Below are 14,914 nucleotides of genomic sequence, written 5' to 3'. Positions count from 1 at the left end.
GGGCTTTTTTTGTTAAAGGTGAGCCAGAACAGACATGTCACGTAGTCGATGTCATTTGACCCACATGTTTTTGTAAACACGTCAGTGTGAAGATACATATTTAAATTTCTGCAGATGAGCAGGTGATGGCTTTTAGTTTTTATATACATTTCATAAGACTGCTAAAAAATAATGTTTTCGAGAGTAAAAATGATTCTTCGGAGTATAGAGTTTTTAATTATAAGGGCATAAGCAGTTACATAATGTCAAATTAAAAATAAATAAATAAATAAAAACGAAATGACACCTTTAAAATATCCGAGAGACAGATGGACAATTCTGAATTGGCTCAAAATAATCTAAAACTGATAAGGTCCACAGACACTTGGGGTCTAAAGTCGATATTTCAATAAGCTATATATTTTTTTTTTTATCCTTCACCACCATTTTGTGATACAACAGGAAACGAGATAGACCCATAGTTCTATTTGAGAATATTCATAGAATTAATCCGTCGGTTGATGTAAAATAGCAAATAAAGTACAGGATGCCTTTATTATCCGAATTGGACGAAAATTTGTACAGCCCAAGGAAGAGCCTAATTAAAATTGGTCAAAGTCAATTCAGATTAAGATATAGCTGTTACATAAAGTTTTGTCCGATTTTACAATAGAGCAGCACAGTCCCAAGTTTTGTCTAATTGAAACGAAAATTTGAACAACGTACGAAATCGAGGCCAACATGAAGTGTCTAAAATTTTGTCCAAATCATTTTCAGGTTTAGATATAACTCTCATATATAATTCGATTTCAGGTAAATGGGATGTCCGATTGAGTTGAAATTTAGCACAGCGTACCAAATTGAGCACACGCTAAGTATCGTAGAAATCGGTTCGGATTTACAAATAGCTCCCATTTATATGTTCGATTTAAGATCAACACTTTTTTCCATATCTCAACCACAGTCATAAAGTAGGTCGTGTAATTAAGTCATATTAATCCGTCAAATGTGTCTGCATGTCAGCATTTATATTTCTATGTAAGACACTTGGTCTACAGCAGAATGAAGTGTAATTGCGGGATGATGGGATTAGTACCATAAACTCAATGCAATGTAGAAGATTGCACCACAAACGTATGAATATGAGTAGGAATGGAAATTAGAAGTTGTACAGTTGTACAATTTTGCTTCCATTTTCGCCTTTGTCAAAGAAAAACTGTAAAATGTACCGAATTTTCTCTTTGTTCACTTCCATTTTTAACACCCTGTAACTCACAACTGAATGCACCAAACAAAAAACAGAAAACCCCAGTAAGGAAAGTAGTAAAGTCGGACGGGGCCGACTATATGATGCCCTTCACCACTTTCGATATATCCAACATGTGAAACCTAAAAGACGTCGAATTTTTAAAGAACCAGGGATAAAATTATGAAAATATATATATATATATATATATATATATATAAGCTATCTAAACCGAAAACTTGCCACACGATATGTTATAGTAACTTCAGTACGTAGAGCAAAATTTTGTGCCGATTGGTCCAAACATGGAAAAGCATTTAAAACCAACCTCTACGTTATTCTAACTCCAGTACGTTGTGGATAGTTTGTGTAAATTTTTTGTAAAATCGGACGACACCATTTACATTAAATCGGACGAAAATATATATGGTATCTATATCTAAATCTGGACCGATTTTCAGGAAACTTAACACACATCATTCTAGAGCTAATTCATTACGCTGTGCAAAATTTCGTGCAAATCGAAAGATATATATGGACTTTGGTACACCATTTACATAAAATCGGACGAAAATATATGGGAGCTATATATAAATCTGGACCGATTTTCAAGAAACTTAACACACAACATTCTAGACTTAAATCAGTACGCTGTGCCAAATTTCGTGCAAATCGAAAAATATATAGGGACTTTGGTACACCATATACATTAAATCGGACCATAATATATAAGGAAGCTATATCTAAATCTGAACCGATTTTTTTCCCCAATTTCAATAGTGTTCGTCCTTGAGCCAAACAAATGAGCTGTGCCGAATTGCTTCCAATTCGGATCATAAATGCGACCTGTACTTTGTTCACAATTTAACATGGATCGTCTTAAAAAGTGATTCTATTCATATTCTCAAAAGGAACCATGTGTCTATCTCGTTTCCCTTGGCCTGTTACAAACATAGGCACAAAGACATAATACCCTGTACCACAGAGTGGTGAAGGGTATAAAAATTTAGTGCGTAATGTCACCCTTCTAACGAGCATAAATCTGAAATAGTTTGATCGATACTTTACTAGAAATCTATAAGTACAGCCATTTGGCGAAAAAGTATTCGATTTATTTTTCCCGAACCTAATATTTGGAAGGTTTTGTCCGCATTGTGCACCACTCGTCTGCCTTTCTTCGTTTTTAGAATATATGTGGAGACTTCAGACGAAGTAATTGTGATGTACCACTCAGAATTTACATACGTTGCTTAAGCGGAACAGTTACCACAAGACCAGTGCAAGAAAATTAAAAATGCGTCGAGCTTCTTTAAAAAACATTTTTCGAGAAAAAATTTGCTCTTCTGCAAATGGGTTGATGCTCTGTCGATGGGAATAACTGATTTGATCCAACTTTGCACATCGATGTATTTTTTCCAAACTTCAATCGAGATCGAATATCGGTTCACTTTTTCTAGTACATTCTTCACAAAATGACTTTTTAATAAGTCAAATCATTTTATTTCAACCTTACCCTTATCGCTAATGAGAGCGTATAAACTTTGTTGCGGTAGAAATGTGCCCACCGGTTTTGAATCCGATATGGACAATTCAGTGTCTTTTGAAGAGAGTATCCGATTCCATCCAAACCTTGCACATCACATTATTTCTTCCAAACCTAACTCCAGCTTGAAGATAATGGAATCGGTCCACTTTTTCTGGTACAAAATCGCAAAAATTTCGTTGAAAATGTAATGCGAATAGAGTTTACGATTTGAACCTATCTTTACAGAACCTAATATTTTTATCAAACCGCTGTACCACTTGAAGAAGGGACACATTTAATCGATCGATTGCACATCGAAATATTTATAACATACAAAACTATGTTGTCAGGGTATTATAGCTTTGTGCAGCCCCAAAAGTTTGTAACGCCGCGAAGTATTGGACCTAGACCCACTCTTAAATATACCGATCGTCATATCTCGATTAGCTGAGTCGATCTAGACATGTGTGTCCGTCCGTCCGTCCGCCTGTCCATTATAATTTGTAAACACGATACAAGCCACAGTTATGGACCAATCTTCACGAAATTTTGCATGTAGGATGGGGTTTGGCCAATGAAGACCCCTATTTTTGGAAAAGATCGGTTAATATTTAGGGGATGAATGGACCAAAAACTTTATCTTTGTCGGGTTTTCTGGTCGCTCCATAGGCCGCAATTATAGGGGATTGGGCCAAAGAATAAGCATGCCTGTTTTGATTAAGATCGGTCAATATTTAGTGGGTCAAATTGACCCTAACTTTTGTGTGAAAAATGACAAAATTTGTATTCCATAGCGTATATATTTACCACCGAAGTACATAGACCCGAGAACTTGATAGTATATCCCAGAGGAGTGGTTGACCTTTAAATTGATACCAATTATACTGTCGTAGGTACTCGGATGCGGGAGTTACACTTAAATATTTACAGGTGCTTACATATTCATATATTATTTAGTATCCTATTACCACACGGGAGGGCGGAAATATAGCGCTGATCGCTTTGAAATGTTCCATGAGGTCCCAGTTATGGTCAAGGACAACGCCTAAAATGTTAGGTGGTGATCAGATAATATTTTTTCGGATGAAGTGGACCGAAACTTAATATTTTTCTGTTTTTTTCGAGTCGATCTATAGGCCACAATTGAAAGACGAACATCACAACACAGCCCACCGTGAAGGAAATCTGGACAAGTAATTAGAAGGGCTGTACTGAATATTAGTAATAATAATATTTGTTTACCTCTAGTCGGTCAAGGGGATGCAAGTATCGCGAAGTATTGCCCAAGCTCAGAAAGTGGATGTTTTGTCCGTCCGACTATACTGCTCCGCTCACTGTTTTATTTGAAAATTTATGAACTAATATTTTGTAGAATATCCTTTATTTTTTAAATACTGCAATTAATCAACATATCCAAGGCTAGAATCACATCGTCACTCTTGACGTCTAACTCTAAATTGAAAATATTTATTAGTATTACTTTTACAACTACATTGTAATAACCTTTATTTGTTTTCATATTTTTTTTACAGTTCATTGGTATGTCACAGTCAACGGATTGGATTTACAAGGCCCAGTATTCCTTCACGAGCCAGCACATCGCGTGGAATTCTCTAATAATTCCGGTGGTCTCATTGAATGTTCTGGCCATGGCAGCCCGCCACCTGAGGTATGTATACACAAAACTTGGAATAAGGTCGAATAATTTCAATTTGAACATGACATCTTGCGTCGCTTCAAATTGACCATTGGCTTTAATTTTTCAGTCAGCTGTAGTTTTGAAAGCCAAGAACATTTTCTCATAAAGTGGTCGGGTCGGTTTCGAATTTTCTCAAGAGTCTTAAAAGTGGAGAATATAGAGATTCCGAATTTTTGGGTTACCTCTAGTCGTGTTTTTGCGTTTTCAACATAAGTCCTCTTTCACAAACCCAGCCCGCCGCCTGAGGTATGTATACACAAAACTTGGAATAAGGTCGAATAATTTCAATTTGAACATGACATCTTGCGTCGCTTCAAATTGACCATTGGCTTTAATTTTTCAGTCAGCTGTAGTTTTGAAAGCCAAGAACATTTTCTCATAAAGTGGTCGGGTCGGTTTCGAATTTTCTCAAGAGTCTTAAAAGTGGAGAATATAGAGATTCCGAATTTTTGGGTTACCTCTAGTCGTGTTTTTGCGTTCTCAACGTAAGTCCTCTTTCACAAACCCATACCCAGTTTGAATTTGTACATAATCGCATGCAACAAATTTAATATAATTTAATTATACATTTATTTATAATTCATGATTAACATTGCTTAGAATCTACGAAACATATTTTAAATTACTGTTAGTGCAATTATCTTACATTTACGTTTGATGTTGGTTGTTATATAAAAAAAAACTTCGACGTTGTGTAAAATTGTGCTCAGATAAATCCTCTATCACACAATGACTGACTTTTTAATTAGATCGTTCATATTTAATGGTCAAGGCCAGGAATATAAGCAACGTAATAATATTTGGTTGTTACAAAGTTTATTATTCAAAGTGTATTTGTGGTTAACAACAAACGCTTACGGTAACAATAACTGTTACCCAGATAAAGGAATTTATAATGAAGCTAAAGTACAAAGTGTCATCAATCTAGTGGGGGAAAAACTAAAATATAAAACTCTTGGCAATTTAGATAAAAGCAAAGACCTAATTATTAATTTATAATTCGTAAATGGAAAATTATGTTGTGCAAAGCAGGTACACAAGGAAAGAAGCAAAACAACCACGATGTAAGCTTCTGCCCGGTCAAAATTTTTATACCCTCTACCATGGGGATGACAACCATAATATATATTATATATGACCTTGAACATACCGAAAAACACGAGAGAAAACCAGTAAGGAAAGAAGTAAAGTCGGACTGGGCCGACTATATGATACCCTTCACCACTTTGTAGAATATATCTGAACCGATTTCAGGGAAACTTGCCAGAGACTAATTTATATTACATCAGTTCGTTGTGTCAATCGGCCTAGCTATGGATCTTTTCAAGAAGCTTAGCAACATCATTTCAGACTTAATTCAGTATCCTATACCAAAATTCGTGAAAATCGAAAGATATATAGGGACTTTGGTGCACCAATTACATAAAATAGGACGAAAATATATATGGGAGCTACCATTCTAAAAAGGAACCATGTGTCTATCTCGTTTCCTTTTGCCTGTTACAAACATATGCACAAAGCCATAATACCCTGTACGACAGTGTGGTGAAGGGTATAAATATGATTTAATTTTCAAAATTTCTAAAAGTGGGGCTACCGTTATATGTGACTATAATAAAACGGAAATAAATATTGATATTTTTTGGTAGGGAGATTTGACAGCCAATGAGAACACAGAATACCAAATTGCAGCCAAATTCGTTTCAACAATTTTAAAATTCTCAAAATACACATGGGTGAATATTTACAATTTTTGCGGATATATGGTGATACCAATTTGATGGGAAATCCTGAATCCTGGCTACCCTTAAACGTGTTACTGTTTTGTTGTTGTTTTATGGGATTAAAGAAAAGTCCTTATTTTTGATGGCGGTATGATAACTCCTCACTGGAACATCGGAATCCGAAAATTCCAACGGTGTTAGAAAGAGTACATGTCTGACTGTCGTATGACTTCACTCAAAAATCAACAAAATGGCAGACCTTTGAAAACATATTTTTTTTGGAAAATCGCATATTTTTTTCCACAAACCAATTTAAACCGACTATGTGATACCCTTCACAACTTTGGTTACATACAAGAGATGTTAATATCTACAAAATCCTGTAGATAGAACAGACATAGAATCTTTGGACGACCATTGGGATGCAATCAACCAATTGAACCCATTCACATACCATTCTGAAATCAATGAAAAATTGCACGTCAAAAGGGGAAGACTTGGCTTCGTTGGTGTACCATTTATATTGAATACACCATTTGTTTGTTATCAATCTAAATTCAATTGAATACCCTCTGTCAAATTTCGTGTAAATCGGACAAACATAGGCCCTACATAAAATCGAACGAAAATATATATAAGATCTATATAAAAATCTGAACCGATGGTGTGTGATAAGGTTTGTTGAAACCTTATCACACACCATTTTTTCCTCAATTGCATTCGCTTTGCAAGATTTTGGTCAATCGGTCAAATATTGTGAGTTTAGTGTATCATTCAAAATTTTTGTACACATCAGTCTGCACCTAATTCAGTACTCTGTGCAAAATTTTGTCTTAATCGAATCAATATTGGGAGTTTGGTGCATCATTTACAAAAAATCGGACGAAATTACATACAAAACTTCGCAGATATCAGTCAGAACCTTATTCAGAACTCTGTGCAAAATTGTTTCCCAATCGGACAAATATTGAGAGTTTGGTACATTTGGGAGCTATATCTAAATCGGAACCAATTTAAAAAAAACTTTGCAGACATCAGTCTGGGTCTAATTCATTACTCTGTACAAAATTTTGTTTCAATCGGACAAATATTGGGATTTTGGTGCATTATTCGCAAAAAAGCCGGACGAAACTATATATGGGAGCTATATCTAAATCGGAACCGATTTTAACAAAACTTTGCAGACATCAGTCTGCACCTACTTCAGTACTCTGTGCAAAACTTTGTCTCAATCGAATCTATATTGGGAGTTTGGTGCATCATTTACAAAAAATCGGACGAAACTACACATAGGAGCTATATCTAAATCTGAACCGATTTTAACAAAACTTCGCAGATATCAGTCCGGACCTTATTCAGAACTCTGTGCAAAATTGTTTCCCAATCGGACAAATATTGAGAGTTTGGTACATTTGGGAGCTATATCTAAATCTGAACCGATTTTTACAAAACTTCGCAGACACCAATCTGGACCTAATTCAGTAATCTGGGCAACATTTTGTTTCAATCGGAAATATATTGAGAGTTTGGTGCACCATTTTCATAAAATCGGACAAAACCATATATGGGAGCTATATCTAAATTTGAACCGATTTTCTCCAATTTCAATAGAGATCGCCCTTGGGCCAAATAAGTGAAATGTGCCAAATTTCATCCAAATGGGATCATAAATGAGACCTGTACTTTGTTCACAAAAAAACATGGACGGACGGACAGACGGACATGCGTAAATCGACGCAGAAAGTGATTCTATGCATATTTTCAAAAGGAACCATGGGTCTACCTCGATTTCTTTTGTCTGTACAAACATATGAACAAAGACATAATACCCTGTACCAGAGTGTGGTGGGTCCCCTTAACCCAAATAGTGCTGTAATTATTTTTTTTTCGAATTTTGAGTCGATAGTTCACACCAAATGATTTATTGATCTCTTATGAGTGTGACCATATGGTCACGCTAGCACAGCTCGGGTTAATGGGAACCCAAAATGCTAAATTACAGCCAATTCGGTTGGAAAACGTGTCCAAAATTCACAAACTACATAATATTAGGGGGCACCGTTATATGGATGCTACGCCCAAAAGATGGTCCGATTTATACAATTTGCAATACTAAACATCCTAGGAGTATTAGCAATGTCTCTGCAAAATTTCAACTATCATAAATATTGTGATCTATATCGTGATTTCAACAGACGGTGAATATTTCAGGGTGTTGCAAACGGAATAAGCAATTTAATACACTCTCCACTTTATGGTGGAGGATGTAAATATGCAAAAATCGAATATACGGTACTAACGGGCTTTTTCCAGACCTCGTTTATATATTCATATTCGAATTACATATGACGGACCATGTATTCTTATAAGCAAGGTATACATTTATTTCACCTCTATAAGTTCAACCATCACCATTGCACTCCGACGGTAATGTTAATTTCAACTTTCAGAATTCCAGTTCCATACATTCCTCCAAATTCAAATTGTAGCAAATATAGCAGTCAGGGATGGTGCGAGTTAACATCGAAAACGTCACATACCTGTATGAAATGTAATAAATATAGCAAAGGCCATTTTTTTTCAATATTATCGCCATTATTTTCAAGAATATATGTTACTTTTGCATATATCTCCTAGAACTGATAAAAACTTCTAAACTTGTTGGAGAAAAAAGGCCCAAGGACGAACCCTATTGAAATTGAGAAAAATCGGTTCAGATTTAGATATAGCTCCCATATATATTTTCATCCGATTTAAGGTAAATTGTGTACCAAAGTCCCTATATATCTTTCGTTTTGCGCGAAATTTGGCACAGCGTACTGAATTAGGTCTAAAATGATGTGTGTTAAGTTTCCTGAAAATCGGCTCAGATTTAGATATAGCTCCCATATATATTTTTGTCCGATTTAAAGTAAATAGTGAACAAAGGTCCCTATATATCTTTCGATTTGCACGAAATTTGCCAGAGCGTAATCAATTAGGTCTAGAATGATGTGTGTCAAGTTTCCTGAAAATCGGTCCAGATTTACATACAGCTCCCATATATATTTTCGTCCGATTTAATGTAAATGGTGTACCAAAGTCCCTATATATATTTCGATTTGCACGAAATTTGGCATAGCGTAATGAGTTAGGTCGGGAACGATGCGTGTTGAGTTTCCTGAATATCGGTCCAGATTTATATATAGCTCCTATACATATTTTCATCCGATTTAATGTAAATGGATTTAGATGTAGCTTCCATATATATTTTCGTCCGATTTAATGTAAATGGTGTACCAATGTCCCTATATATCTTTCGATTTGCACGAAATTTGGCATACCGTAATGAAATAGGTCTAGAATGCTGTGTGTTTCCTGTTTCCTGAAAATCGGTCGGTCGATTTAGATATCGCTCCCATATATATTTTTGTCCGATTTAATGTAAATGGTGCACTAAAGACCCACCGTTTGTCTGATTGCCACACATTTTTTTTTAAATGAACTGTAGTTAATATAAGTTAATCTCTCGCAAGTATCATTGAAATCGGTTCAGATTTTTATATAGCTTATGTATATATATTTACATAATTTTGTCCCATTGTAAGAAGCAACCCTATATCTGACCAAATGAAAAAATAGTATAGGTTGGAGAATGACATGTTTATGTTTTCGTGTTAATGGTCCTCTGTTGAATATACCCAACGTGGTGAAGGGTATCATATAGTCGGCCCCGTCCGACATTACTATTTTCCTTACTGGTTATTTATTAGCATAGATTGCTGTGAAATTTGTCACATCACTTTAATGACTTAAGGGCACCCCACCCATTCTCAGGAATGTCCCCATAAATTTTCAAGTGAAAATCTCAACAATTTTTGAAGATATAGCGGATTTTTTGTGTCAGCATCAGGTGACAGCAAGAGGGCTTCTCAAACTTTAAACGCGTTTTCTCCAAACAGCGTTTTTGCGAATGGCGGGCACGATAACTCAAAAGCTAATAACCCAATTGATTTCAAAGTGAAGATCTTCCATATTTTTAAACTTGGTTTTTGTTCAAAAATTAGCGATTTTCCGAAAATATTTTTTAAAGGTCCGCCATTCTGTTAATTTTAGAGTGAAGTACTCTTTCTAACACCGTTAGTATTTTAGGATTATCATGCCCGCCATCAAAAATAATGACATTTCTTTGATAACAAAAAACTACAACAAAATTTTTTGTATATTATTTTTCTTCCTTTTTAAATCTTCAAATATATATGTGCAAAGTTACAAAGCTTAACATGCATTGGTATTCATTTACCAGGCCATTTAAAATCTTAATAATAAAAAATCGAGAATGGGGGGGGGGGGGGGGCTTCCCTTATATATCGCATATATCAAATCTGACTGCACCCACAATTTTATCGTAAATTCCGAACTTTTGTACCACGGATGAAAATGGAGTATTAAACAATTGGCAATATTGCCCATATTTGGATAAATTTGTCTAACATTACAAGTCTCTACTTTAGTTCACCTCCTTCTTTATCCAGTCGCATTGTCTCCCATTCTATATTAAAATGTAAATACAGTTGGAATTTCCAGTAGAAGGAATTACCATCAATTATTTTAATTAAACGAGTCCCCCAAAAAAGTAAATATTTTTAATTTTACATTCAGGTGTTTTAAAATCGACCCAAAAACAAAAGCTAACATTAATAAAAAAAAAAACTTCTAATAACCTTCGCCGCACTATTTCCTATTTGCAGGTAGAGTGGACGCCCATACCACCCCAACAGGATATGGTGGTACAAACAACAAATGGTAGTCTGATGTTTTATCCATTCACTGCGGAAAAGTTTCGCCATGAAGTTCATTCCAGTGTATATAGGTAAGTTGGTTCCTGTTGTGTACACTTTTTAAATTAGTTTTTTGTTGCTGTTGTACTTTTTTAGTTTTTTTATTCGTGGCGATAAATTCTCTGGTGAACCATGTCATCTACATTATTCTGTTTTTCTTTTGTACCTCTTCTTACAGATGCAAATTGAGAAACTTGGTCGGCACAGTTCTAAGTCGTGAAGTTCACGTTAAAGGCGGTAAGTTTAATATTGTTTTAATATTTTCAATCAAGCGATTCGGTTAAGTATTTATGTTTAAGGGAATTTGAAATGTTTGCCATGGTGATGAAAATGCAAAGGCCTCAAGGATATATATGAAACTAAGTCTGACACAAATCTAATTATAAATTATTTCGATGTGTCACAATTCGATCAAAGAACACTGACGCCGTGCATGAGCTGATAGTACAAGATCATATTGAGATATACCGTGAGATAGAAGCTTCTTTGGGCATTTTCCACTAACACACATAGGATATCGGATGGACGCCTGGCCGTAAAAGTGGTTCTCGTTGGTACCAGATAAGGGCACTTATATGCATGGATCTATGATTCCGATAAAAAATCAATATTATATACAGGGTAGGTCTTCGACAACGAGGGGAATGCAACATACGTTATTCGTGATAGCACTTCGTAGCCAATGCGCATGTTTCTTTAGTAAAACTATTAATGTGGCAACGTTTCGTTTTTCGAATTAATCCGATCCATGTTACCTAGGCGGAAGAGCCGCTACATAACCAGTTTTTACAATAAACAGAATACCATTTGCGTCCATGTGCTTTTCCACGAATTTTTTTCTCAGATATCGCGCGTCTTGGGTCGACCACAGCTGCTTTGCTTCGACCCATAGGGATAGATCAATTGTTCGCGAACAATACATAGGATTGGTTGCCAAATTTCACAACAAACTAATATATATTCTGGATGCATTCTTATAGAAAAGCTGGAGGTCTCCTTATAGAAGAGCTGAAGGTCTTCTTATAGAAGAGCTGGAGGTCTTCTTATAGAAGAGCTGGAGGTATTCTTATAGCAGAGCTGGAGGTCTTCTTATATAAGAGCTGCAGGTCTTCTTATAGAAGATCTGGAGATCTCCTTATAGAAGAGCTGGAGGTCTTCTTATAGAAGATCTGGAGGTCTTCTTATAGAAGATCTGGAGGTCTTCTTATATAGTAGCTGGAGCTCTTCTTATCTAAGAGCTGGAGGTCTTCTTATAGAAGAGCTGGAGGTCTTCTTATAGAAGAGCCGGAGGTCTTCTTATAGAAGAGCCGGAGGTCTTCTTACAGAAGAGCCGGAGGTCTTCTTACAGAAGAGCTGGAGGTCTTCTTATAGAAGAGCTGGAGGTCTTCTTATAGAAGAGCTGGAGGTCTTCTTATAGAAGATCTGGAGGTCTTCTTATAGTAGAGTTGGAGGTCTTCTTATAGTAGAGTTGGAGGTCTTCTTATAGTAGAGTTGGAGGTCTTCTTATAGAAGAGCTGGAGGTCTTCTTATAGAAGAGCTGGAGGTCTTCTTATAGAAGATCTGGAGGTCTCCTTTTGAAGAGCTGGAGGTCTTCTTATAGTAGAGTTGGAGGTCTTCTTATAGAAGAGCTGGAGGTCTTCTTATAGAAGATCTGGAGGTCTCCTTTTGAAGAGCTGGAGGTCTCCTTTTGAAGAGCTGGAGGTCTTCTTATAGAAGAGCTGGATGTCTTCTTATAGAAGATTTGGAGGTCTCCTTTTGAAGAGCTGGAGGTCTTCTTATAGTAGAGTTGGAGGTCTTTTTATAGAAGAGCTGGAGGTCTTCTTATAGAAGATCTGGAGGTCTTCTTATAGAAGATCTGGAGGTCTCCTTTTGAAGAGCTGGAGGTCTTCTTATAGTAGAGTTGGAGGTCTTCTTATAGAAGAGCTGGAGGTCTTCTTATAGAAGAGCTGGAGGTATTCTTATAGCAGAGCTGGAGGTCTTCTTATATAAGAGCTGCAGGTCTTCTTATAGAAGATCTGGAGGTCTCCTTATAGAAGAGCTGGAGGTCTTCTTATATAAGAGCTGCAGGTATTCTTATAGAAGATCTGGAGGTCTTCTTATAGAAGATCTGGAGGTCTCCTTTTGAAGAGCTGGAGGTCTTCTTATAGTAGAGTTGGAGGTCTTCTTATAGAAGAGCTGGAGGTCTTCTTATAGAAGATCTGGAGGTCTCCTTTTGAAGAGCTGGAGGTCTTCTTATAGTAGAGTTGGAGGTCTTCTTATAGAAGAGCTGGAGGTCTTCTTATAGAAGATCTGGAGGTCTTCTTATAGAAGATCTGGAGGTCTCCTTTTGAAGAGCTGGAGGTCTTCTTATAGTAGAGTTGGAGGTCTTCTTATAGTAGAGTTGGAGGTCTTCTTATAGAAGAGCTGGAGGTCTTCTTATAGAAGAGCTGGAGGTCTTCTTATAGAAGATCTGGAGGTCTTCTTATAGAAGAGCTGGAGGTCTTCTTATAGAAGAGCTGGAGGTCTTCTTATAGAAGAGCTGGAGGTCTTCTTATAGAAGATCTGGAGGTCTCCTTTTGAAGAGCTGGAGGTCTTCTTATAGAAGAGCTGGAGGTCTTCTTATAGAAGAGCTGGAGGTCTTCTTATAGAAGAGCTGGAGGTCTTCTTATAGAAGAGCTGGAGGTCTTCTTATAGAAGAGCTGGAGGTCTTCTTATAGAAGAGCTGGAGGTCTTCTTATAAAAGAGCTGGAGGTCTTCTTATAGAAGAGCTGGAGGTCTTCTTATAGAAGAGCTGGAGGTCTTCTTATAGAAGAGCTGGAGGTCTTCTTATAGAAGAGCTGGAGGTCTTCTTATAGAAGAGCTGGAGGTCTTCTTATAGAAGAGCTGGAGGTCTTCTTATAGAAGAGCTGGAGGTCTTCTTATAGAAGAGCTGGAGGTCTTCTTATAGAAGAGCTGGAGGTCTTCTTATAGAAGAGCTGGAGGTCTTCTTATAGAAGAGCTGGAGGTCTTCTTATAGAAGAGCTGGAGGTCTTCTTATAGAAGAGCTGGAGGTCTTCTTATAGAAAGCTGGAGGTCTTCTTATAGAAAGCTGGAGGTCTTCTTATAGAAGAGCTGGAGGTCTTCTTATAGAAGAGCTGGAGGTCTTCTTATAGAAGAGCTGGAGGTCTTCTTATAGAAGAGCTGGAGGTCTTCTTATAGAAGAGCTGGAGGTCTTCTTATAGAAGAGCTGGAGGTCTTCTTATAGAAGAGCTGGAGGTCTTCTTATAGAAGAGTTGGAGGTCTTCTTATAGAAGAGCTGGAGGTCTTCTTATAGAAGAGCTGGAGGTCTTCTTATAGAAGAGCTGGAGGTCTTCTTATAGAAGAGCTGGAGGTCTTCTTATAGAAGAGCTGGAGGTCTTCTTATAGAAGAGTTGGAGATCTTCTTATAGAAGAGCTGGAGGTCTTCTTATAGAAGAGCTGGAGGTCCTCTTATAGAAGAGCTGGAGGTCTTCTTATAGAAGAGCTGGAGGTCTTCTTATAGAAGAGCTGGAGGTCTTCTTATAGAAGAGCTGGAGGTCTTCTTATAGAAGAGCTGGAGGTCTTCTTATAGAAGAGCTGGAGGTCTTCTTATAGAAGAGCTGGAGGTCTTCTTATAGAAGAGCTGGAGGTCTTCTTATAGAAGAGCTGGAGGTCTTCTGGAGGTCTTCTTATAGAAGAGCTGGAGGTCTTCTTATAGAAGAGCTGGAGGTCTTCTTATAGAAGAGCTGGAGGTCTTCTTATAGAAGAGCTGGAGGTCTTCTTATAGAAGAGCTGGAGGTCTTCTTATAGAAGAGCTGGAGGTCTTCTTATAGAAGAGCTGGAGGTCTTCTTATAGAAGAGCTGGAGGTCTTCTTATAGAAGAGCTGGAGGTCTTCTTATAGAAGAGCTGGAGGTCTTCTTATAGAAGAGCTGGAGGTCTTCTTA

The 14,914-nt window shown here is 36.9% G+C and overlaps 1 protein-coding gene across 1 annotated transcript in view; it reads left to right on the top strand.

The window, feature by feature from the left end:
- Window positions 1–4,284: 4,284 nt before the first annotated feature.
- Window positions 4,285–14,914, top strand: part of LOC133332761 (cell adhesion molecule DSCAM-like) — a gene marked incomplete at its 3' end in the record, with an annotated part of 49,612 nt that continues 38,982 nt past the window's right edge. The window contains exons 1-3 of the mRNA XM_061541137.1: window positions 4,285–4,419; window positions 10,904–11,025; window positions 11,172–11,230. Coding sequence (XP_061397121.1) covers window positions 10,937–11,025; window positions 11,172–11,230 — 148 coding nt within the window. The remainder of the gene's footprint in view (window positions 4,420–10,903; window positions 11,026–11,171; window positions 11,231–14,914) is intronic.

Source organism: Musca vetustissima, unplaced genomic scaffold (assembly GCF_032173495.1).
Source record: "Musca vetustissima isolate MV318-11 ecotype Yass unplaced genomic scaffold, APGP_CSIRO_Mvet_v1 utg85593, whole genome shotgun sequence".
Taxonomy (NCBI): domain Eukaryota; kingdom Metazoa; phylum Arthropoda; class Insecta; order Diptera; family Muscidae; genus Musca; species Musca vetustissima.
Note: the sequence above shows the minus strand (reverse complement) of the source record. Positions and strands in the feature narration are given on the sequence as shown.